At 62.5% G+C, this 25411-nt stretch overlaps 1 protein-coding gene across 2 annotated transcripts in view; it reads right to left on the minus strand.

Moving 5' to 3' along the window:
* PPP2R2C (protein phosphatase 2 regulatory subunit Bgamma) overlaps window positions 1–25411 on the minus strand; it is a 100217-nt gene that overhangs the window by 4022 nt on the left and 70784 nt on the right. For both annotated transcript variants that reach the window (XM_079153626.1, XM_079153627.1), the window contains exons 5-8: window positions 23939–24116; window positions 11833–11997; window positions 3298–3467; window positions 1943–2034 (exon numbers count right to left, since the gene is read on the minus strand). In XM_079153626.1, coding sequence (XP_079009752.1) covers window positions 1943–2034; window positions 3298–3467; window positions 11833–11997; window positions 23939–24116 — 605 coding nt within the window. The remainder of the gene's footprint in view (window positions 1–1942; window positions 2035–3297; window positions 3468–11832; window positions 11998–23938; window positions 24117–25411) is intronic.

Genomic DNA, 25411 nt, shown 5'->3' on the forward strand with positions numbered 1-25411 from the left:
GCAGCAGGACAGTGAAAGGAGGGGACCAGACGCACAGCTGCCCACCCCTCCACACGAAGCCTCCGCGCCTTGTTGGAACTGGGGTGGGCACTGCGGGGCTGAGCTCACCCGACACGCCCTGTGGCACCAGCTGCTCCTCACCACCCCTATCCAGTGGGGGCTGAGCTTCCCGTCAGCCAGGAGCACTGATGCGGGCTGTGGGCCTGCGTGTGCCTCCGCGTGCAAGGGTGTGGTCCTGCGCGTGCCTCCGCGTGCAAGGCTGTGGGCCTGTGTGTGTCTCTGTGTGCAAGGCTGTGGGCCTGCGTGTGCCTCCACATGCAAGACTGTGGGCCTGCGTGTGTCTGTGTGCAAGGCCGTGGGCCTGCGTGTGCCTCCGCGTGCAAGGCTGTGGGCCTGCGTGTGCCTCCGCGTGCAAGGCTGTGAGCCTGCGTGTGTCTCTGTGTGCAAAGTCCCAAAGGGCAGCACCAGGGTGCTTGGTTACGGGATCCCAGCACAGACTCGCCAAGCTCAGAGGAAGCCAGGTGCCTCTGCGTCCCAGAAATGAGACAGCCCTGGGCAGCATTCCCTGTGCCCTGGATGAGGGTGCACAGGGACCCCAGCCCCACCCCACCCCAGGGGCACCAGTCTACCCCCAGGGGGAAGGCGAACAGGGGAAACCACGTGGTAGGTGGCAGGATGGGGAAGAAAGCCCAGGGGGCTGCGGGTGGGTGGGGAGGACCCCAGGGCTTGCTGCAGAGGCCACGGGAAGCCACCAGGAGCAGAGCACTCAGGGCGGGATCACGAGGGCCGGAGCACGGAGCGGGCAGCGGTGGGGACCACCAAGGCTGGGACAGGGGCCTGTAAAGCGCACGCCTGCAGGCAGTGCTGGGGGAGGACAGGACGGTGGAGCCCCAAAGCTGGGCACCAGCCACCTGGAGCTCAGTGCCTCTGGCTCTGGGCACAGGTGTCGCCTGATCACATGCGACCCCTGGTGGCCACTTGGAGGCAGGACAGGCAGGGGTGGCAACTGGGGACAAACACCCAAATATACCTAGTAGCCGGGTTGGAGTCACCTCCTTACAGCACCATGTTCCTCTCCTGAGATTCTAACTGGACCTACACCCACTGTTCACCAGGGAGTCCCCAGGCGTGTGACGGCCACAGGGCAGGAGGGCCTGAGCAGTCCTGCCTGCTGGGTGTGCGATCGGCCTGTGGGCTAGAGAGGAGGCCTGGGGTACGGGGCCAGCCTCAGGCTGGGGCTCCTAGTCTTCTAAGTGTCCTTCAGAGGACCCCGTGACCACCCTGCTGGCCACTGCACGCAGCTCTGGCTGGAAGCCCTGCGGGCAGCTGTGCCCCTCATGGCAGCAACAGGTCCAAGGGCTCCCGTCACCACTGGCTCGGCCCCACTTAAGGCCAGGCCTGCTTTCACGTGACTTCCTCCTGACCCTGGTCCAGTCACTGTCCCCCACCCCTTCCAAGCCCTGTGCCCAAAGCCACAGCAGGTCACAGCACAGCAGCTTACGGGACTACGGCAGCCCTCAGCAGCTCAGGGGCCCAGCTGTCCAACAGGAGGTGTGTGGTGGGGGCCATCCACGTGAAAGGCCAGACTGTGCCCCTGGGCCCCACCCCTGTCCACACCGCATGGACAGACAGCTGAGGGCCTGCTCGGGGCTGCTGCCAATGGTGGCCACAGTTAGGTGGGAGGGGGCCAGGTGGACCAATGGTCACTGCTGCAGAGAAGCGAGGCCATCATGGCGCCCATGGGGATGGACAGATGACAGTGACCAGGTGCCACATGCTGCCTGCCTCATGGAGACAAGGGACTGGGGTTCAGCCCTCATGCCCCATGGCCCCAGGGTGTGTGGCCCCGCATCAACACCTTCACTCAGCAAGGAGTATCCACCCAGGATGGTCAGCCCAGCTGCCTGCTGCGGTCACGCAGGTCAAGAACCCCCGGGCTCACCTGTCGCTGCCATTCCAGGCACATTCAAACTTGTCAAAGATGCAGTCATTCTCGTACAGGGAACAGAGCTTGCTCCGAAGGTAATCGTGGACCTGGTGAGAGGAGGGCCGGGTGAGCACTGGACAGGGAGAGCGTCACGGGGCACTGCCACTCCTGAGCTGCCTGCCCAGACTCCTCATGGCGGAGAGAAAGGGCCCTGTTTGTGAGGTACTGCCAGGCGGGCCACAGGACCCGCTCCACGCCAGGTGGCACAAGCTAAGTTGGGTACGGGTCCCCGGCCGGTTGAGACCCACCAAGACCCCGCACGCCCCTCCACAAGGCACCTTGGAATCAAGCCACGCGGTTCAGGGGTCTGCACGGACCACGGGCAGCGCAAGGCTTGGTGTCCCTGTCCCGTTCTTAGGCCTCTGCCCTTTCTAGAGGGACTCAGAAGAGCGGCTCCTGCCCTGGGTGCAGTGTGTGTTGGCGCCGATGGCCTCGCCGTGGCCAACGCAGGCTGTCGCTGGGAGAGGCTCGGTGGGCCCTACTCACACGTGGCCCCGCTAGCCCCGGAGCAGGCCATCTCCTGAGCTCTGTGCCCCTGGCCAACCCTGCCCACCTGCCCCTACCTCCCGGGACAGCCCCTACCCAGGCCTCGGGAGGGAGGACTCGGATGTGGGGCACTGAGTCTGGCGGCCTCCCTCACACCCCATCCCCCAGAGCCCGGGCTTCCTCTCTGCGGGCACTGGACGGCACCCTCTTCACAGGGGCAGTAAGGAACGGAGGTGACTCCATGTGCCACCCTTGTGTGACACCCCACGCCCCTCATCCCTGTGACACCGTGAGGCTCCAGCTGGGCCTTCAGGTGCGTGCTTTCCCGCCACAGCTGCGTGACCAAGTCCCACCCGCTTGCCCTTCTGGGTCTAATGCCAGTGCCTGCTTCTCCAGGAAGCCCAGGACCTCCAGCTCCCGAGGCGCCCGGAGCCGCCCGCCGCGGCCTCGTTGCTCTCTACTCCACGTGCTGGGCTGCACCTCGCGAGGCTCGCGACCCCACAGCGTCTGGCTGGACACGAGAGGAAGCAGCGCGCGTCCTTTCAGGGAGGTGCAGACTCACCAGCCCTGCACCAGTGTCCAGGGCGCGCTGCTCCCAGGAGAGGGCAGAGCTGCCCACTTGGCAAGAGACAGAGATGGGGAGGAGGGTTTGCCCTGCTTTCAGGCGCAGCCTGATGTCCGTCCTCGTTCTCCCCCTCTCCTCCCCGAAACTGAGGCCCTGGGTGCCGGGGTGCTCCCACTCCCTGGAGGTGGGCTGGCTGGGAGCAACGGCCTGTGGGACCCCGCCTGCCAGGGGCCCAAGGTCTCCAGACAGCGGCACCCACCTGGTAGGTCTCTATGGGCCTGGCCTCCATGTTTAGGTCCCAGACCTTGACGGTGAGGTAATCCCGTGTGAGCATGTACCGGCCGCTGTGGCTGAACTTCACGTCCGACACCGAGGAGATGATTTCCGAGAAGAAGGAGCGGTTGCTGGGGTCCTCGGGTTCTTCAAAGACTGAAGGGAGGATGGATCACGGTCACTGGAGTGCCCAGCCCGCGAGTCAGAAGGACAGATGACCGTTCCCACCCTGGGCCCAGCTGTCCCTGTGCACAGTCATTTATTCACTCAGCACACCTATGACCAAGCGCGGTCAGGCCGTGGCCAGACATCAACCACGAGAGGAGGAAGCAGCGCCTCCAAGGGCTCCTCTGTGCATCAGCTTCTGCACTGCACTCTGCCCATGAAGTACCTCATCTAACTCCCCAATAAAAGTATCAAGGATATGCTAATTATCTCCATTTTACAGCCAGGAAAACCAAGAGCGGCTCCAAACCACAGCGGGGCCCAGAGCTGGAAGAAAGTGGTGGAAGGGAACCAGCCCTACACTCCAGGGCTGCCCTCTTCTGCCTCCTACTGGGGACGTCCAGCGCCAGATCCTGACATCCTCCAGTGTCTGGGCACCGTCCTCCCCTAGGCTGGGCGCGGCTATGGCTTCTGCACTAATCGACTCTGGGACCCTGGGCAGGTCTCTGCTCATGGTGCGGAGGGTGCTCATGGCCATGGCCTTCCACGGTGGCCCTGGTGCCAGGATCCCTTCTGGCCAAGCAGTAATACCTTAGGCTCCATGGGAAGGGGGGGGCAGTCATTTACTGACCAGCCTGGGATCTAACCATTTGTCAACCTGTCCTGCTGTCCCCATGGACACCATCTGAGTGGCGGTCCTGTCTGCTGGCCTGTTCTACAAACCCAGGCCTGAAATAAGGAGGCAGAGCCCTGACCACAGCTCCCAAGAGGCTCAGGGGAGGTCCCCTCCCTGCTGGCCCTCTGGTCACAAGGTGCCACGTCCTGTTCCCAAGGTCTGTCCCAGCCCCTTGCTCCTCTGCTGGGACCCTGCCCTCTCTAAGGTAGGTGCTGTTTCCATGATCGCTGAGCCTCCCACCAGCCTCCAGGAGGAGAGACCCACAGAGGTCACAGGCTGAGAGGACACCAACCAGTCACTGAAAACAGACAGCAGGCCACTGGCCCCATAACCCTACACTTGGGCACTTCTGATGGTTCCTAGGGAAAAAAGGGTCAGAAGCACAAAGGTAAGTGGGAAGGGACCTTCATCAGTCTGAAAAAGTCATGCCTTAAAATGCCTCATTTTTCTTTTTAAACGTGGCTATGTGATGTTCGACATGACAGACGTTCCCCTCGAGACGGCTGCCTCTTGTCCATGTCAACCCCCCACCCAGGCACGCAGGCACGGGCTGCGACCCCCGGGCCTCACTAAGAGACCAGGGGTTCCCCCACTAATTGACGGAATCGCTAAGGACATTTCACAGTGGTTACTGCTGCCAAGAATTTAAAGACGTGTCCCAGAGCCGCTGCCACTTGTGATGGCCCAATCTAGTCCTCTCTCCTGCCCTCGGCCTGGCGAATCTGTGTAAAAGTTGGAGGGCTAAGTCAGCAGAACCTCCGTCCCAGCCCTTTCTTCCTAAGGACTTTGCATAGTGGAGGCTCCATGGCTTAGCTGGTGCCCTGATGGTCAGGTCCTCCTCCCCTGCGTGTCCCTTCCCCTCCCCGCTAGGGCCAGGTGAGGGCACTGGGGGACCGCCCCCGTCCCCCTGCCCCAGGCCAGGGACGCTGGGCTCTGAAGACCCAGGGCTTTAAGGACATCCAGGCGGAGCCTGTGGCGGGACCACGGATGGTGCCCTCTTCTGTGGGACACTCCAGGGGGGCCGGAGCCTGCGGGACCCAGGCGGGCCACAGCCTGAAGCCGACAAGCTCCCCCCCACCTGCTCCCGCCCAACCTGCTGCCCTGGCCTCATGCACACCCGGGCCGCCCTCCCCACAGCGGGCCTCTTCCCGCCGGGGCCCAGGGCGAGCACAGGGCCAGGCAGCCCGCCTCTCTGAGCCCTGTTCCCTCACCTGGAGAAAGGGCAAGGTGGCGAGGTGACACCTGGCCCCTGTGGACAGGTAGTGGCTGCTCAGTGAGTCAGCGTGGCTCTTTCCAGGGGTCCCCTCAGGTTGCCTCCGCTCCTCGTCCCTCCTCACCTGCCTTCCTTCATGACTCCCGTGCGCTCTCTGAGCCTGGCTCTCACACCCGCTCTCGCACGCTGCTCACGTGCTCTCCAGAGAAACCCAGGCTCACCTCTGCTGTCGCCCGGCCGGTGTCTTGGTGCATGGAGGGTCGTGGTCACCTCGTGGGCTGTACACCACCTTAGGCAGGGGTCCTGCCTTGGTAGCTCTGCCCACACAGAGCCTGAAGCCCGGCTAGCTCGGCCCAGCCCTGCTCACTCGACAGACAGACCTCAGGGCTGCTGGTGCGCAGGCACTCGCCGCTCGGTCCCTCACCGAATCTCTTCCCTAAGGGGATGCGATGCCACTTAAGTCTCAGGCCTGGAGGGAAGACCTCACTGGGTGTCAGGGCACACCGGTGTCCCTCTCAGTGGTGGCCACGCTCCAGCCTGGTGCTGGCAACACGTGCACAGCTTTCCTCTGGGCACAGATGGGGCTGCACGGAGCATGTGGAGCTGGGCTACGGGGTCGGGGTCAGCGGCCACACGCCTGGGCCTAAGCCACACATCCAGGGACAAGGCGCAGGTCCCTGAGAACTTGAGAGAAGCAGACGGGGCTGCGAGTCCTCAGAGGCAGAGACCACAGGACACGGGCCTGAAGCGACGGGGCGCCGATGGGGTCCTCTGGGTCACCGCACCTGGCTGCCCTGGCAACGAACCCCTTCCCTTACATGATACAGGGCCATCCATGTGCCTGGAACAAGCCATGTGCTCAGGCTAGCCCCTCCTGGGGCTCCTGAGCCCAGGCTAGCCCCTCCTCGGGCAGTGCTCTGGGGGAGCTGGCCAGGCGGTGCTGCAGGAGCGTGGCTGGGTGGGGATTGAGGGGCCCTGGGCACCAGTGACCTCTTGAGGTCCAGGGGATGCCTCTGTTCGGAGATGCCGCCAGGTGGCACCTGGCTGCCCCTGAGGCTGTGCGAGTTGGGGGGCGGGGAGTTCCTAAGAGGCAGTGGGCAGTCATCAGTCACAGGTGGATGATGACACCTGTCCCCCTGAGGCAGGTGGTGCCTCAAAGACCCCTCCTTCCACTCCACCACACTGTCCCCCACACCCCTGTCCCTGTGAGCTGCCAAGGCATGTTTCCCCAGGATGCTCTGGTCTCGCTGCCAGGCTGGCTCCTCCTCAGAGGCCTCTCCCTCCACCCTGAGGGAGACCAGCTGGCCGCCCACCCACGATGCCCTGCAGAAATGCCCTGCTGTGTGCCCTCCATGCATCGGTTGGGCTCCTGTCTCCTGGCACGGCAGGCACCTCGACTCAAGCCAGCTCTTCCCGGCCCCTCCAGCCTGCCTCCACTAGCCCGGCCGCTCCGGGGGGCTGGAGCCGTGGCACGGTGCCAACCTGAGCCCTCTCCCGGACCAGCCACCCGAGCACCTGCATCTCTGCCCCCAGCCAGTCCCCATTTTCAGCCTCACCCCCAAACTGTTCTCCACTTGGCCGCCAGGGAGATCCTGCCAAACAGCCAGGCCAAGCCGCTCCTCACTCACAGCGCCCTGTGGCTTTGTCCCCTTCAGAGTGAGCCAGAAGCTCTCCCCACGCCTGTGAAGCTCTCCACGCAGGCCTTCCTCCGTCCATGCACCTGGCCTCACTCTGCCATGTTGGCTTCAGCATCCAGCCCCAGGGCCTTTGCACTGGTTGCTCCCACTGCAGGGGAACTGTGCCCGACTCTGCCTCCAGATTGCTGCAGGGTCTCAGCCATCTGGCATTTCTGCTATGGATGCAGGATCAGGGGTGCACCTCGGGAGTCCCTCCCACACAGCCCCTCCACGTGAGCCTGGCTCACACACAATTCCCACGAGCTTTCGGCCTTTGAGGTTTCTGTAGAGGCAGAAAGAGCTCAGGCTGGTGACAGGAGACCATCTGACTCTTCCTTGGCGCTACCTGACTGTGTGACCTTGGGCAAATGTCTTCACTTCTCAGTGCTTCAATGTGGTAGACAATAGTGACCTCTAAGGAACTCGTGCACACGTGCACACGGGGAGAGGCTCTGGAGGCTGGAGGACACAGGGACCTCTCAGAGGGAGGCAGGGCTCAAGGCAGAGGGAGAGGGGAGCAGAGCTCAGCGTGACCTGCGTGAGGATGAGGGCCACGGCTGGGGAACGGGAGGCCCCTGGAGGCTGGAGATGGACTCCACCCGAGGCCCCTAGGGACCCAGCCGCCAGCCTCCCAACTCCGCCTCTGACTCCACAGAGGAAAGAGCAGCCTCCAGGCTCCATGGCGGCAGCAGGATCGGCGCACTCCTGCTCGGCGTCTGTGACGCCCGGCCAGCCCCGCTCCACGGCAGCTCTGGGACTGGACGGATGCCACCCGGGTAGCCCGAGCTGCACTCTAAGCACTCAGCAAGCGTGAGCTGGGGTCTCGTGGTGCCCACCAAGGGCCTGGACCCCTGCCTGTCCCAGGAGCCTTCCGCGGCTGCACTGTCCAATGCAGAAATAACTGTCTATTCTGAGGACTGGCGGAGGGCTGTTTCCATGGTTACCCTGTCACAACGCCTAGCAGACAAGACCCTGGTTTCCACTGCCGAGAGAAACCAGGGGCATGTACCCGAGAGCAGGGCAGCCTGCGTGCCCTCCCACCCCCTGGTGAGGATGGTCTGGGAAGCTACTGTGCTTCTCAGACCTCCGGTTTCCTCATCTGTCCACTGTGGAAATGACATCCACTGTGGTCCAAGAGTCCGGTCGCAGAGTGAACTGAAAATCGCAGATTCATCCCGTTAGGAAGGGATGCTGTGAATGTGTCTCCCTGGGGTGTCGCTCCCGGTCCCTTGCTGAGCTTTGAGCCGAATGGAAAAACGCATACAGTGGGAGGTGAGGACTGAGCCTCTCTCCAGGCCTCTAAAACAGCTCGCTGAAGGGCAGCCATTTCTGCTCTGATCAGAAACAGCCCCCACCACCTGCTAGTTAGGAACCATCTGCCTGAGAACCAGGAACAGCTGGGCCGAGCAGGCAGGAGGGCGTCCGACCCCTCACTCCTCATTAGCGCAAGGGAGCGAGGCAAGGGAACAAGCTGCACAGTCAGAGCTGGAACGACCCTGCCCGGCCCTGCAGAGGACCCCGGGCTGAGCGCGTGGCTCAGGCGCCCAGGCCCGGGCTTCCCGGCACCGCACGCGGGGAGGGGAGATCCCTCCACGCAGGCTTGAAAAGCCCAGAAAACTTTAAAATACAGCATGAACTCCGACAGAAAACCTGCATGCACCACGGATCGAAAGGGAGATGGATCCTATAACACGCCAACCAGGAAAACGAAGAGCTGCCCAGCTCGGCATGGGCAAAGTACAGGGAAGTCAAACCAAAGGCCAGCATCTCCTAGGAGCACGCGCACAGGCTGCATGAGACCAGCGAGTCATCCGCAGCCCACACGTCTGCAGGCCACGGAGGGGCCTGGGCACCAGGATGCGGCCAACGCTCCCTGGGGAGTCTCAGGAGGCCAGAAAACAGGCCACAGGGATGTCTCAGGAGGCACCCGGCCATGCATCACCAACCAGTGCCAACCAGTGTCCCCGAAGACCCAGTGTCCCCGAAGACCCAGTGTCGCTTGCTCCCTGAACATCTCTCCCTCGGAACCTCAGTGCATTACGGGGAGGGGTCTGCCAGGGCCCCAAAGCAATGCTCCCTGCAGCCCTGGGGAACGGGGCAGGAATGAAAATTGGGTTAGTCATCAGAACCAAAGCTCCATTTCTCCCACCCTCAAGTGTGCATGTGACTCAGACAAGGCTGGCTCATCACCAGGAGCCGAGTGGTCCCAGGGCCAGAATCCAGGCGGCCTGGCGGGCTCAGGAAGGCACAGTGCTCCCGCATACCCTGGGGACCCGCGGACTCAGCTGCCGAAGCCCAGGGGTGTGACTGCCACCCCTGGATGACAATGGACGACAGGTCTCTGCGCCCCCTCAGTCCCCCCGATTCGAAGCTGCCGTTTAACACCACAGAGCCAGGAGCAGAGTCTGGGCCGCTCGCACAGCTCGCCCCGGCGGCCGCCGCCTGGTCCCTACGGGCTTTCCTCTGCTTCCTTCTTGGGCAGGGTGGCCACTGCGCTCTTACGCTCCGTCTTTCACAGGATCCTTTCCACACCATTTAAAAATCCTCTAAAACAACACTGGAAAGGAGGTGGCCGAGCAGGCTCCCCACAGCGTGGACGTTGCTCAGTGGCCCTTTGCACTGCTGAACACGGGGGTGTCTCTGAGCCCCTGTCCTGGGGGAAGGATGTGCCCGGAAGCCTGGGTTTCCCTCCACGGGGCTCAACGGAGTCGGGGCCGAGACCCTTCCTTCCATCTCACTCTGTGCACTCCGAGGCAGAGTGGCACACAGGCCAGGCTCCGGGTCGGGGGCTGAGTCGGCAGCACTGGGCACAGGCGGTGGCAAGGCTGTGAAGGGCAGGATGGCCCCGGCCTGGCCACCTGATGCTGCAACCCTGTGGACTGCTGTGTGCATCACGGCAGGTGAATGGAATTCAGGCGCTGGTCAGTGACCTTGAGATGGGGCGTCACCTGCAGTGCCCCAGTGGAGCCAGTGTGACCAGAGGGTCTTTATAAGGGGAAGAGGGAGGCAGAGTGGCTTTGGAGACCAAGATGAGAGTAGCCAACAGCCCGGGAAGGCGGGCTGCAGCCTCTGGAAGCTGGCAGGACAGGGAGGGCGCCTCTCCTAGAGCCCGCAGGAGCCAGGCTGCCCGGGGCACCTCCCTCTGGGGCGAGGAGGCTGCGTCAGACTGGCCCGCGTGCTGTGAGGGAATGACCCTGTGCTGTGCTAAGGTTGTCCACTGTGGCAGTGCAGGGGACAGCTCAGTCCCGGGCCTGGTTGTGGGCCAGCTCTGCTCACGCTCGCCTGAGCCTCAGGTGGCTCCTGGCCTCCCCTCTGTCCTGTCCGCATGCCAGTAACTCGGGGGCCCAGGCCTCTCCCTGGCATCCAGGCCTCCATGTCTGGCTGCCTGCTGGACTGTACTCCCAGGAGTTGGGTACAGATGCCCCACTCACGTGCCCAAGCCTGCCACCGATTCGGGCCCACCCACCTTCACCTGCCGCTCCAGCCTCACCTGGAGTCTGCAGCGCCCCAGGCACACCCTTGCTTTCGCCCACCCAAGCCCACCTCGCTTGGAGCACACTTGATCCTTGACCCTTCCCTGGCCTGCGGGCAGCCTGAGCCCCCTGCCCCTGCTCCACTCTGACTGGGCTCCCGCCCTCCTTCCCGCTCTCCCGCTGCTGGCCACTCTGCCTTCCAACACGGCTCCCGCCTCCTGCCTCTGCCCCTGCACAGCACTGCTTCTGGAACATTCTTCTCCCCACCACCCCAGGGTTCCCCTGGCTGTTTTGCCATGACTCTTCAGTTTGACCCCCGGCTCTGTCCCTGCCCTGACACTGCTGTCTAGCTTGTTCACTGTCTCCCCGACTCGGACGCAAGCCCCTGGAGGGAACCGGCTCCTACTGAAAGCTCCACGCGCCCCGCGGAGCTGGGAGGAGCTGAGGAGGGCGGTGCAGCCGGAGCGCAGGACAGAACTCACGGAGGGAAAGGGAACAGGAGCTCAGCGCCCTGAGCCCAAGTCCCCAGGGCTGGTGCGGGGCCCACCCGACTGCGTCCAGGGGAAAGGTGTGGCCCGCCCGTGCCACCAGCAGGCCGGGCCTCGCTCACCGGGCAGCGGTTCTTCCCAGACGCTGCTAACAGGCGCTGGGACCGATGGGGAGGTGGGCCAGAGGGACACAGCCCGCCCTCACACGTGGGCACACCCTGCTACCCCCCAGTCCAGAGGGGAGCCTGAATCTGCCTCTGTGCTCTGGGGGCCCAGTCCCGCCGAGTTCAGTCTTGGGGACCCTGGGCCCACCCCTGGGGCTCTTCCTCGCTGTACGGTGGCTCCCTCAGAGCCTGGGAGGCAAGCAGAGGAGACAGCCAAGAGCCAGGCCTGGGCCAGGCTCAGTCGAGCGTTGAACGGCATTGGCCGGCATGGGCTGTGGTGCTGTCTTGTTTGCTGGCTGGTCCCCCTGGGCCTCCAGGGCACCCCAGGGAGGGCTCTGGGACAAGGGGCTACCCTGGGAGTTCTGCGAGGGAAGGGCAGTGCAGGGCGGGAGGACAGAGGAGGCCTGACCTGCATGAAGGTCAGGGAAGGTTCCCAGGGGTGGCGCCAGGGCAAGCACCTCCTTCACTCCTGGGTCTCCAGGCCCTGATCCCAGAATCCCAGGCCCTGGAGCCAGGCAGCTCCTGGGGCGGCAGGCCCAGCATCCCCGCAGCCAGAGCTAAGGAGGCACCGGGCAGCACCCCGGCCGGCCCGCCAGCCACCCGCAGTCCCAGGACAGCCTCCCGGGCCGCCCACGAGCGGCGGCAGGGCCCAGGCGCGGCACTTACGCTTGGAGTGCTTGTCACACAGGGCGGCCGCCCGCATGTCGCAGAGCCGCAGCGAGCCCTTGCTGCTGCTGTAGACGAAGAGGTTGCAGTGGTGGGGGTGGAACTCTGAGGCCGTGATCACCTCCGTGAGGTCCTCCATGTTGGCCGGCTTGATGTCCACGATGTCTGGGCCAAGGTCAAGGAAGGGCAGCGACGGCACCCTGGCTGCTCTCCCTCCTGAGCTCCCAGGCCTCCCAGGCAAGCCCGTTCGCCTCCTCTGCTCCCGGGACCCCCAGACGAACACCCCAGCCTGAGAGGCCGCTGAGCCACGTTGCTGCGGGAGAAGCTTTTGCCGGCCACCCTTCCACGAGGGCCTACTGTCCTCGCCGAGCTGGGCCCACTGCCTCCCTCCACCCTGAGCCCTCTCCCCAGTGGCTCCCAGCCCCTACCAGTGTTGAGCAGAGGATAGGAGCTTTTACTGCACACCTACTGCATGCCGAGCCGGGACCACCCTTGGTGAGCGAGTCCTCGTCTCTCATTCTGAACTGTCTGAGGCTGAGGGTGGGCCCCGGCCGGCTCCCTCCCCCAGCACCACTCCCAGCCCAGGACCTGGGAGTCTCCTGTGGGAAAAGGGCCTCCTGCCTTTCTGGGCCGGCTCTGACTGGTGCTGGTCAGGCTGGAGAGTTGGAGGCCCAGAGACTGGGTCCCCCAGTGGTCCAGGGCGGGGGCTGTTAAGCCAGAGCACTCTGGGAACCTCACTTGCTTTTGCAAGGGACACTGGGCACAGTGGACACTGTAAGACAACTCTGGGAGGGGCTTGGTCTCCACATGCCACAAACAGTCACAGGCAACACCTGGGACCCCTCTGAGCAGGGACCCTGGGGCCAGCAGCCAGTATTGCTCTCTGAAGCCACGACCAGCGCCCTGGGGCAGCATGGCCTCCTACAGGCCGTGGACATCCCACTGGGCCCAGCTGCCTCACTCTTCATGGATGCCCTCGTGTATGTAATGGAATAAATGACTGAGAAGGGACGCATTCCCTGCTGAATTTCATTTAGCCCATCCCAGGACCAGCCTGAAGGTGGGCTCCTGGCAAGGGAGGTGACCATGGAAGAAGCCCCTTGGCACAGCAAGGACAGGACTCCACTCCCACCCGAATGGCCAGGTGTGTGCAGGCACCAGACGCTTGGTCCAACAGTGACCACCCTGGACGGCTCTAACTTTTGGCAACCGCACCAGGTCAGAAGTTGGAGGCCCTGGGATGGGCATGGAGGCCTGGCCCTGGCATGGAGGTCTGGCCCTCTCCAGAGTGGGCCCTGTCAGAAACCTTGCCTCTGCCCTGCAGCCATCTCACATGTGCAAAGTGAGGCAGTGGGCGTGAGCAGGGAACCTCCTTTCCTTCAGAGGGTGGCCCCTGGCCCTTCCCAGCTCCTGCACGGCTGTGGGAGTCCACGTGTGGGACTCTGCTGTCCAAGGACCATCTCAGGACAGGCCTCCCTTGGGGAAGGGCACAATCAGACGCACTTCGAGCCCCTCCCACTTTGCTGCCTAATTCTGCTTGGCTGTTTGATAGGCTTCTGATCCGCTTCCCACCCCTCTCTGGCAGCCAAGAATCACTTTCCCTGTAAGAAAATTTGGCACAGGGAGACTCAGGAGAGAGAAGCACATCCCACAGACCTGCTCTGGGCAGCGAATGGCCCCCAAAATGTGTCCATAAACCCCAAGAGAGTGTGAATGTCATCTTATTTGGAAAAAGGGTCTTTGCAAATGTAATTCAAGATCTCGAGATGAGATCACCTTGGATTACCCAGGTGGGCCCTAAATCTAACACGAAGGTCCTCATGAGATGCACAGAGGACCGTCACCAGAGGGGTAGGCCCTGCAAAATGAGTCAGAGTCCAGTGACCAAGCTCCAAGGATGACTGGCAGCTGTCAGGAGCTGGAAGAGACAAGGATGGATGCACCCGCCCCAGGATGAGGCCTCCTGCCCCTGCTGGCTGTGGGGCGGGGGGTGCCGGGTACCCTGGCAACTCGGTCCAGCCTGTGCACTCTGAGCTGCACCTGGGGGAGTCGACGAAGCCCCAAAATGGGGTGTGTTCCACCCGCAAGCGAAGTTCCTGGTCCCTCCTGCCAAGGACACAGGGAGCCTGGTCTCACGGTCCTTCGTGGGTTTGCGGAGAAGCCTGCAGTCTCCTGCTGACAGGCACTCTGCATTACCAGAAGCCCAGCCAGGGTCACGCCAGCACGGAAGGCATCATGAGGGCTGGCGACATGGGGGAGGGGGTCCCCGCATCCCTGGCTGTCACTCCTCAAGCCTTGGCATGTTCCCCACGTCACAGGGGAATCAGTTAAGTGAGGCACAGGAGATGAAGGTCGCCCCCCGTTTGTTCTGGCGAGCGTTTGGTGGGGGATGGTGAGGAAATCATCTCACCATCTCCCACCTCAGCGGAGGTGCCGGGGACAGCCAGCCTTGCAGACACAGCGAGTGCCTGAGCCACCACACGCCAGGATAGGAAGCTGGTCAGCGCAGGCCAGGCACAGAGCCTGTCCCTGCAGGAAGGGGCTGCCATGTCCATCCACCCAGGAGGAGAGGGAGGCGCCCGGGGGGGCAGTAACACGGCCAGGGCCGTAGGTGGAGCAGTGGCTGGCCCTGTTCTGGGGTAGGTGCACAGCCACCCATGCGCAGCTCTCCCGTGGGTTGGCGCCCCGGGCCCTGATGCTGGGGCTCCCTGGACTGGCTCCTGTCCCTCAGCAAGGCCAGTCTGAGTGCAGACGGACGCTGGACGAGAGGGAAAGCTGCAGCCTTTGGCTCCACCGCCTGAAGTGTGGTTCTTCCAGATGTCTTGGCAGGGGTCTGCCCTGCTGCTGCCCAGGCCCAGAGGCTGTTACCATGGTGACCAAGCAGCTGTAGAAGGGATGGAGGGAGCAGCCGCAGAAAGCCTCCCGGGCTGGCGCTGGCATACCAGGGACACTGGGAGCACAGGGGACAGTCCTGGGAAAACTGCTTTCCTCAGCAAACCTCCAAAAGATGGCCTGGCCTCAAGCGTGAGCCGAGCACTCGGGCCCCTCGCACCCAACCCTGCAGGGGCTCGGCCACCACAGCCAGCGCCACAGGCAGGGGCTTGAATGACAGATGCGTGGCTCTCATAGTCACGAGGCCCAGAAGCTCAGGACCAAGGTGCCCAAGGCTGGTCCTCCCAAGGCCCGTCTCCTGCCCATCTCCCGCTCTATGCTCCCACTTCCTTGGTGCCTGAGTGGAAAACAGGAGCTGCTCTGCTCCACAAGCCCTGTCTGCCTGGGGGCAGGCTGCACAGCTCTGCAGGGGGCCAGCCCAGACGTGAGGACAGCGGCCACCCAGGTACGACAGGCAGGAATTCCAAAGACAGGACTCAGAGTCAGAGCCAGACCCCACCAACGGCTGTGTGGCTGTGTGGCCTCTCAGAAAACCAGCCTCTCTGTGCCCTGCCTCTCATTGATGGGCTGGGTTGATGAAGGCTTTGCAGGGCTGTACAGAGGACTCTCGAGATGACCCACATGGGAAGGTCTGCACTTGGCTAAAGTTAAGTCAGAATCAAGAAGCAGAGTCCCTCACTCCCTCTGGGAAAAATGAAAACAAAACGAACACTAAGTGAGTTGCTACAGGCACAACAGCGCCACCCCTGGAGGGACCAGGGGTGTGTGCAGAGCTGCACCCCTGGGATCCTCAGAGCTGGGAGGGGAAGCCCAAGCTGGACCCGCAAGGCCTCTGGCCAGGAGAGAAGAGGAGTGAGGGAGGGAGAAGACATCTGGGCAAGCGGGCGGCTTAGCAGATGCCCAGGGTGAGGCAGGTGAGGTACGAGGCAGGGCCTGGGAACCAGGCTGGGGTGGTGGGACTCATCTCGAGAGAAGCAGGCCACGGGCCTGGGCTCCGGCCTGGGGTCACAGGGACTTTAGTGGGGAGCGTGTCATAGAAATGCCAGGTCTGTCAGGAAGGGATGGGACTCATGATAGGGCCACATGTCTCCTCTCCCACCATCCAGAGAAAGTGTCAGAAAGCCTTGCCCTCGGCCACATGCATCACAAAACCATCTGTCCTCTGTCCTGGGTGGCACGTTTTCCTTAGGATCTACAGAAAGCGCCAGGAAGCGGCTTCGTCCACGGAGCTGGATGGGTAGCTGGGGGCCCTGGGGCCCTGAGAGGCCTCAGGCAGGGTGCCCACCTCTCCAGCTCACCTCCACCTCTGTCAAGTGGAGAACGGTCGCGCCCACCTCTGAGGGGCTGTGCAGTTCACTGTTGAAGCTGCAGCAGGCGCACCCGCCTCTGCGTGGCTAGGTGTGACACCATGGTGGAGGAGAGGCTATGTGGCGTGACAGCTGGGTGCCAGCGTTCCACGGGCAGGCGGACCCATGGAGCCCAGCCCTGCCATCCCCAGCAGGGTGGCTTTGGGCAGGTTACAGCCTTTGTGTGCTCAGCCCCATTGCTGGTGGAGGGGGAGGTTAATGACATCACCAGAGCTGCTCGGAGGTTGCGTGAGTCAGCAGGTGCAGGGTGCCCAGAACACCCAGGGCCCAGTAGTGACAGGGCGGGAGCCAGGCCATGACCACACGCATGTTGCACGGGCGCTTAGCGGGGTCAGCACCATGGACAGCAGCACTGTGCACAGGAAGCCTGGGCCTTCCCAGAGGCCCCTGCCCTGCTGCCAGGCCTGCTTATGACCCCAAGCATGGCGTGCCATCAGCTGCCTTTCTGCGAAGAAGGGAGACAACTTGTAGTGTTCATAGACATCTGCAGTGGACACACTACACCATGGCCCAGCTCATACGGAAGCCGGTCCCTGAGCGCAGAGTGGGAAGAGGGCTATCACCGGCTCCTGCGAGCGGGCAGGGGCCAGGTCCAGCCTGGTGGCATGGCACAGGGGCACACCTGGCCAGACAAGGGAGACTGAGGTTATGCCACCTGTTGGCTGACAGACAGCTTCAGTGCCAGTCCAACCACACCCCACCCAAGGGGACACAGAGGCCCAGCAGGGGCGGCAGGCTGCCAGGACACCAGGTGGCAGATTGAGCAAGGCTGAGTCCAGGAGCGAGGGGCGGCTGGGGAGCGGCGGGCAGGCACCTTGGGGCCTCAGAGCAGAAGGAAGGGGCGGAGCTTACTTCATGCCGGTGGAAGTCTCTAGAGGGCCTGAGCAGTGAGCTCTGACTCGTGGTCTTTAACCCCTACCCCTGTCATTGCTGGACACTGTAAGGGACACAGGAAGCTCGGCGAATGACAGCCCCGAATGACAGGCCAGGCCACCAGAGGCTCATGGCATATCCCACACACATTCCATGCAGGACAGCAGCCCCGGGAGAGGGCATCTCCCCAGGGGTCCACCTGGACTGTCAGGCCACAGAGGCATCACAAAGAGGGGCTGAGACTGAACCTCGGTGGTTCCTGAATCTAAGAATGGAGGAGGTCAGTTAGGTCTGGCCACAGTCAAGGTGAGTGCCAACAGGGGCTGGACACATGCCCAAGAGGAGAGGCAGCCGGGCTCTGCATCTCCAAGGCAGGGCCGGCAGGGTGCGCCGGGGCTGGTGTAGTGCAGGGTCTATCCTCTTGCTCAACTATCGGCCCCTCAAGGCCAGTACTGGGAGCCCCACTCACTCAAAGAATGCCTTTGTGCAAGTTAGGGAAAGAGACCTTCTCTGTGCAGGATTTTTTTAATCTGCTCTTCCCTGGGTGCCTGGCCTGGAATTCTGTCCCCACTCACCGCCTCCTTTTCTGCAGTAGACGACCTATTCACTGCACTTGGAAGGACCTGCCTGTATCCCTTGCACCTAGTACAGCACCTGGAAAGCAGCGGCAGTGCTGGCAGAGCGCCTGGGGTGCAGACACGTGGTCGCCACTCCATCCGTCAGTCCCACCCATCCAGTAGCCGTGGAGAGCACTTCCTCCTCTTGCCGGCACAGTGGGCAGCGGGGAGGGGCAGCCCACCTGCAGGCTGATGAGGGTCACTTGTTCACCCCACTCCCAGCCCCCGGCACATGAGTCTCCCATTGGAAGGGAGAACAGCAAGGCCCTGGCTGAATGACTGGCCCGGTGAGTGGGCAGAGGAGGCAGGGTGGACACTGAGCTCTGGGGTCCTTGACCCACACAGGGCCTGGCCCGCAAGGAGGGTCCTCCATTCCCTGCACAGAAAAATGGCGGAGCTGGCAGGCTGGCGCTGGGGCCCTGAACCTCCTGCCACTCAGCTCCCGGCCTGGCGGGAGGACCCACTCCATGAACGAGATCAGAAATGTGCTCCAGACGGCGGCTGGCGCAGTGCCCCTTCCAGCGTGAGGAATTGCTCAGGGAGGGAAAATCAATAGAACTGTCTTTAAAATCCTCCGGGTGCTAGAAATGAAGCAGAGGCCCTCAGCTGAGGCCTCCCAGGCCTGCTGTCACCTCTGAGATGCGTCCAACTCTAGAAAAATCGCCCAGTGCTGCACAGCCATCTCAAAACACTGGTATTAAAGGACATGAGCGGTTGTCTAAGCAGATGCCGAGCGGCGCTGGGGGCAGAGGCGAGGGGCTTTAGGAGGACTGGCCTTCAACATTGAAGCGCCACTGTTCAAGAGGGGAACGTACCACCAGCAGGTGGCTGGCCCTGATCGGTTGCCAGGCCCTTCATGTGAATACTCTCCTGTCCCTCACAAATGTCCTCAGGAGGAGGAAATTTCCCCACTTTGCCTTTGGGGAAATCGATGGTCCAGGAGGCCCAGCGGTGGGCCTGAGCCCCTGCCTGCCAGGCCCAGGGCACAGGCTGCTCCTCTGGTTCTTAGTGCCTGGGGTCTGGCCACCTGGAGCTCAGACCAAGGAGCAGGTGTTGATGTCCTTCGGCTACCTGGGAGTGGTGAGTTCCCTCACTCCCAAGGTCACCAGCCTGCTCCACCTACTGTGTTCAGAAGCATCTACTGTGTGCCAGGCCAGCATGAGTGCAGGGATAGATAGCGCTCACCCGGGCTCCTGATCCCAAGCCTTCTGCCAGAAATGGGGGAGGCAGTCATATTCTCAGAAAACCCAGTGCAGCCAGAGAGTGGCCGAGGACCTTGGGCCAGGGGTCCTGGTCAGCATGAGGGGCACGTGGTAAGGACAGGCGGGAGATGCCAGAGCGGTGGGGCTAGGGGCAGATACTAGGAGCCAGTGGGAGTCTGCAGGGCTCTGCGAGGGAGACAGGCTGCTCAGAGGGGTCAGCAGACTGCACAGCCCACCCTGACCTGAAAGGAGGCAGGGCAAGTCTGGAGCCCCAGAATGTGAGAGGTGAGGCCCAGGGCCGTCGCCAGAGAGCTGGCCGGGCTGAGGGTGGCCCTGCAGCGGCAGGCAGGGGACCCACGTGCTCAGACCAGGGTCCCCACAAGCCCCTCACAGCTGTGGAGGCTGACAGGCTGCCCACGGTCCAGTGGGGGGACAGAAAGGGCTCGGCCCTCTTTCCACCTCGAGGCGGAGGAGGGAGGAGCCTTCGTGTGAGCCTTGGTGCAGCTGCGCCAGGTACGTGCCAGGCTGGCCGCGGAGGTGGGGAATGACTGTTGGACATGAGAGACGGTGACGCGCAGGGAATTCTGGGTGGACCGGGAGGACTGCACAGAGCCATCAGCAGACGCAGACTCCCCAGGCAGTGGTCACGGGAACAGGACTCCCTGGTGCAGGGACCTGCCCTTCACTCTGCCAGGGCACAGGCTCCAACCCGGCTTCTCTTCTCAGGACCCATCAGGACTGTCATCCTCTGACATCCAGGACCCTCCAGGTGGCAGTCACCACTGCCTCTGGGCTCCTCCCACGTCAGAGACGAACGTGGTTCCTAGTCACTGGGTTGCTACCAGAACCAGGCAGCACCTGCCACCCAGGCCCTGACCTTCCCTGCCGAGGGAGGCCGGCTCCCCAGGTCTCTGCTCCAGGTGCCTGTCCCTCCATGGCCACGCACCACCAGGCCATGGGAAGGGCCAGAGGGCAAGGGGCTGCCTGAAGGATGAGTCCAGCCAGGGGGATTTCCATGCATCTCTGCAGCCCACACTCCACTCCTTCCAAATGCCTGAGTTCTGCCAGCCAGGCTGCCTGGAGCCCAGCATTCGATATTTTCTCCTCCTCTGTTCCTAAGAGCCAGAGCATTTTATATGTTCATCAGCTGACAATTTTCACAAAGTTAGAGGCTACGCCCTGGTTGGACAGAGTTATATGGCAGAATCTGCAGCCAGGGAAGTCCCCACAGTCCACTGATGCTGCCCCGTTCCACGATCCCTGGCCTGGCTCAGATCCCCGGTCACTGAACATTCCTCTCGCTCACACACACCTCAGCTCCAGAGCTGCACTCTCCCTTGGCAAACCACTACCTGACTCGCTGCGCCCCTACCCAGCACCCACCACTAGCAGACAGCACAGCTGGGAAGGTGCGCTCGTGTGCTGGCTGGGCACACCGGCCACCAGCTCCCACATGGGACATTTCACAAATGGTCTATCACCTGTCCACTCCTGGAGGACAGGATCTTGCCCACCCCAGGCATCAAGCACAATTCCTGGTGCACAGAAGTGCTCAATAAACACCTGCTGGTGGGTGGCTCGCCCTGCAGCGTGCAGATGGCGTGCCCTGTGTGCTCAGGATGTGAGGAAGGTGAGGCTGAGTACAGGGCTCAGGGAGAACTACACAGCTCTAGGATGGATCAGCACTTCTACAATTACCATTCCACTGTCCTGGGGCCACTTGAGTTCAAAGACAGTTACCATCCAGCCTGAGTGTGAAGTCTACATCCTTACTGTCTGGGAACCTCACCTGCCCGTGGCCACGCCCAGCCCTGCCCCTCCCCCTCTCCTGCGTCTCCTTGCTGCTCTTGGCTTCCAGGCTTGTGTGTGGAATCCCATCGCCAGCGCACACAGCCTCACGACCCCTGCAAAGCTGCTGGTGCCGCTCCGCTGCTCCCTGTGTGCCCACAGCCTCTCAGGCCTGAAACAGTCATGTGGGAGGCAGACGGAGGCTTCGTCACGGGTCCACATGCAGCGGGCCTCCACGTCCCAGGTTCTGAACCCACAGACCCAACTAAGTGCAGCGGAAAATACTCAAAAAAAAAAAGTCACACCCACTTAACACATGGATTATTTTTCCTTGTCACTGTTCCCTGCACAATGCAGTCCCTCAACTATTTCCACAGCACATGCGTCGCACTGTCCATGTGAGCAACCTAGAGACGGCGTCAAGCACATGCAGGATGTGCAAAGGTCACACGCGAACACCACACCATTGCACATGAGGGCTTGGCCATTCGGACACCAGCATCCCAGGGGTTTGGAACTCTGTGATGGGGGAGGGGGACTCATGTTCCCTGCTGCTCTGCCTCTGCCACTCCTGTGCCTGCTTCCCTCCTTCCAAAGCAAGAATCAGCCACAGGCCCAGCGTTTACAGAGCGTGCGATGCAGCCCAGCAGCCGAAAACCCCCGTGCGTGTTTAGCTTGAAGCTGGAACTTATTCAAAATAAACTTAAAATGTGACTCCTCTGTTTCCTAGCCACATTTTAGGTAGAGGCACAGGTGGCCAGCAGCTGGCACCCTGCAGTGCGGGCAGAGCTGTCCGAGGCTGGACTTCATCCCCGTGCTTTAGATGTAAACGTCATGGATGACTCGGTAGCACTCATCTTCATGGCTCCTTCCTATTCGTGGCATGTGACACCCCATGAACAGATATTTTATTTTTATTTACAACATGAAGCTAACCTCCTTTCAAAAAAGAGTTATTTAGGCACAACTAAAGCAAACTGATTTAAAAGAAAATTAATAAAACTTAGAAGAAAATGGGAAGAGTAAATGAAAGCACAGGCAGCGTGCAGACACGGCGAGTCGCGAAGGATCTGGGAGTGGCGCAGACCTGGCAGGGCCCGCACCCCACAGCTGGGCCGTGTGCCTGACCGCTGTGTGGCCGCCTCCCGCCCGTCAGGCCCCACACCCCTCATGGAGGGCTCCCTGTGAGCTGTAGGGTGCCTCCAGGAAGCTCTCTGAGCTGCCCCACCCGTTTGCACACTGGACTGCCTGTACTCCAGTCTCTCTCTCTCTTTTTAAATGTTTAGCAGTGCATTAATTGGGGGGTTCATTCTGACATATTCATGAATGCGCATAGCAGGGTTTGCTCCCCTTCAACGCCTGGTCCTTCCCTTTTCTGCCCTTCCTCCTCGCCGGAGCCCTCCCCATTCATGTTCCCGTTGCGCTGTGCACTTCCATGTAGACCTGCTACATCCACGCACAGGGCATCGGTGGGTCCGTTACTCTCCTGCAAAGTCAGGCCATAGCCTCAGACTTGGCAGTGGGCAGTGTCCATGGTCCTCCAGGACCGACCCCCTCCCACGACCAGACACTGCGCTGGGTAGAGCTGGCAGCCTCCAGCACCAGGGGGCCTGTGAGTCCTGGCCAATCATGGCATGGCGTTTACCCTCTCTTCACAGTGATTGGCTGAGAGGAAGCCAGGCCCGGTCAGAACCAAGAGATGCCATCTAAGGTCCTGTTGGATCCTCTTTTCTCCTGAACCTTTCCCTCTGGGAGGATGTAGCCCAGGTAGCTGGCACTCACATGAGCCTGAGACGGGCCAGCACAGAGACCAGAGGCAATAAGCAGAGGGTGCCCCTGACACGGCTCAGGCCCCGAACGCAGCTGGGCTGAAGCTGTTTGTGGTTATGTCGGTCAGAAAATGCAAGCCAGCTGGAGTGAGGGGTCCCGACCCGGGCAGCAGAAAGCGTCCGGCCAACCAATGCTCTGAGCACCTGGGTCAGCAGGGCCCACTGAGATTCATCCTGGTGGAAGATCCAGGCCGCCTGGCCTCTCCACCCAGCCAGGTCTGGGCCTTCACCCCTCAGAAGGCCCCAGCCACTGTGTTCCAGGAGCCTTCTGACCACCCAGCCCACTTCCACCCTCCATGCCTCAAGCAGGAGGAGGCCGATGCTCCCACACTGCTGGGAGTTGCTTCCGTGCTGGACGCAGCACGAGGGGCACACAGACTAAGTGCTGTGGTCCTGTGAGGAGGGACCACTGAGGGCTGAGAGTGGGGAGAGGCACAGTCAGCACCACAGCAGAGCCGCTTTGAAGCCTGGGCCCTCCCGCTGGGCCCACGGCTCCTCCAAGGCTTGGTTCCGAGCTGCTCCTAGTTCTCTTCCCGCGGGGCGAGTGTCTCCCTGCCCAGAAGCCATGGTTGCCCTCTTCCCTTCCTCTAATGCCCAGCCTGCTCCCCGCTCCCCTCTCCCCCTGGCCAGGTCTGCTGTCTGCTGGAGGAACACCACCCAGGCTCACAGCCCTGGGGAGCTGAGCCGTCTGGGCTCTCGGTGTCCAGCACCAATGGACACTCAGAGGCTCGGTTGCACAAAGGCTTCCAGGTGGGTGTCCATCTCCCTCACACGCCTGGGTGGCAGCCCCCACAGAGGGCGGTCAGAGCAGAGGTTGGGTGGAGACTCAGCTGCAGGGCTCGGGTTTGCTGTCACCTTAAAGCAAGTGAACTTGGGCTCTCAGTGTCCTCCCCTGGAAGGGGCTCCTGACCGTGCCTGCCTCACGGGGCTGCTGTGAGGATGACCTCAGTTAAAATCAACACGGCGCGTGAGGACAGAGGGCAGGCAGAGCCCAGCTGGGCCAGCAATGTGAACGGTCTGCAGTACAGCGACATCACAGCAGCTGCCCGCACCGTCCAACAGTGGCCTTGGGGCCGAGCCTCACCCCTCCCCAGACTGACATTCAGAGATCAAGGGTCCTTCCCTTACCAGGCAGTGACCACAGAGCAGAGGTCCTCCTGGCCCCAACTCCAGCTGGGCTTCTGCTCCCCAGTTGTCCCTCTAAGCCTTGGGAAGGACCTCAGCCTGCCTCAGACCACAGGGAGGGGTGCTGAGCAGCCTGCAGGAGACCCCCTCCAGGGCGGGTGAACCCTTGGCTCTTCGGCCCTTCACTGTCCCCGAGAGGCCCCAGGATAATGGGGTGCTGGCCACTCTGGAGGAGGTGAGGGGTCAGAAGGGACCCTTGGTGGCCATGACTTTGAGGTTTTCATAAATAGACAGCGTAGGACTACCTAGGCTCATTCACACTGAGCCAGAGGCGCATCCAGGAAGCAGTGAAGCAAAGCAAAAGCCCCCAGGCCGAGGCCCTGCAGCCCCCCTCCCGGGTCGGTGAAGGATACTGAAGCTCCTGTCGGTGATGGCCAGGTGCCAGAGGTTGATGCGCAGGTCATCCGCCGACATGTACGTCTCGCAGTCGCTGTTGACAGAGATGGAGTTGATGTGATAGGTGTGGCCATTGGCGAAGATCCTGCGTGGGCTCACCTCCACCATCAGGTCCATGGGCTTCAGCACGGGCACCTGCAGGGCAGGGGGTCAGAGGGCAGGAGGGAGTGGGTGAGGGCAGGGCAGGGCACACGACCTTAGCGAGAGGCTAGTTGCTCGACGGGCCACCGTCCTGATGCTGCACTGTCTGAAAGGAGCAGTGACAGGCGGCAGGGGCCCCTCACCTGCCCAGCCCGGCAGGAGAGGCTCCCTCCTGCGCCGAGGCCCCTGGGATGGGTTCCAAACCCCGGCCTGGGCGCTTACCCATGGGTGAGTGGCCGAGGAAGCCCTCGGCACCCGACATGCTCACCTCTAAACTGAAATGGGAGGACAGGTGGCAGAGCCAGGCAATGGTCCACCAAACTGTGCTCTGCCTTCTGCTGGGCTCTCCGGCCCGTGTGTCCCTGTCACAGTCCTGACCCGTGGTGGTGACTCTGCGTCTGAGGATACTTGGGGGCAGGGAGTGAGTCTTGGACTCCCTCTGGGGCCCCAGGGCCTGCCCAGCTCATTGGCTCCTCCAGCACCACTCACAGGTGGGCAGGAAGCCGCAGGGCAGCAGCCTCCGCGAGACGGGAGGGGAGAAGACAAAGAGGCAAGTCCAGGAAAGGCCAGGACACCAGCCGTGTTCAGTCCAGTGTCCCGGGCTCTGTGTGATGTGCAGAGAAACGGCTCCCAGGCTCCTGATCCCGGGGGCCACCTGATCCCAGGGGCCACTGCACTGCCTGGACGCCAGGCCAGTGCGACACAAGGCTGCCTGCTCCCTCCAGACAAACCTCAGAAGCTCTTCTGGGGGCGTCATTCCCATTACTCGTCATCAGGCCGACCGGCTTCCTCAGGAGCCGGCTGTGCAATCCGCCAGTCCAGTCCCAGAGGCCCACATCTGGACAGGCACTCCTCCCCCTCAGGAACACCCCATGGCGGCTTTCCACCTGGGGAGGGTGCGAGCACCTGCTAAGGCTCTCCAGCAGGGGGCGGCGTGTGCACCTGCCAGTCATTCCAGACTCTGCACTTGCCAGGTCGGCTTTGCCAGTGAGGGAGCCGATGTGGCATCACCCACCAGCTGCGGGCGGGGCTGCCTGGGAGCCTCGCATCAGGAGGCCGCTGCTGGCAGCCCCAGCCCTGCAGGCCCACAGGAACGGAGGGAGACAGGATTCCAGGCCAGGGGAGCTGCTGGGCCTCCCCAGGCGGCCCCACTCACTCACCGGCATCCCAGCTCACTTCCTCTGAGCGGGACTCGACCCGGGGGCTGGGACACCTGCCTTGACTGAGGCCCCGCACTGCCCAGAGCAGAGCGGGGGACAGAGGGGTGCTCGAGAGCGTGCGTCGAGTGA

This window comes from Sciurus vulgaris, assembly GCF_902686455.1.
Source record: "Sciurus vulgaris genome assembly, chromosome: 9".
Classification (NCBI taxonomy): Eukaryota; Metazoa; Chordata; class Mammalia; order Rodentia; family Sciuridae; genus Sciurus; species Sciurus vulgaris.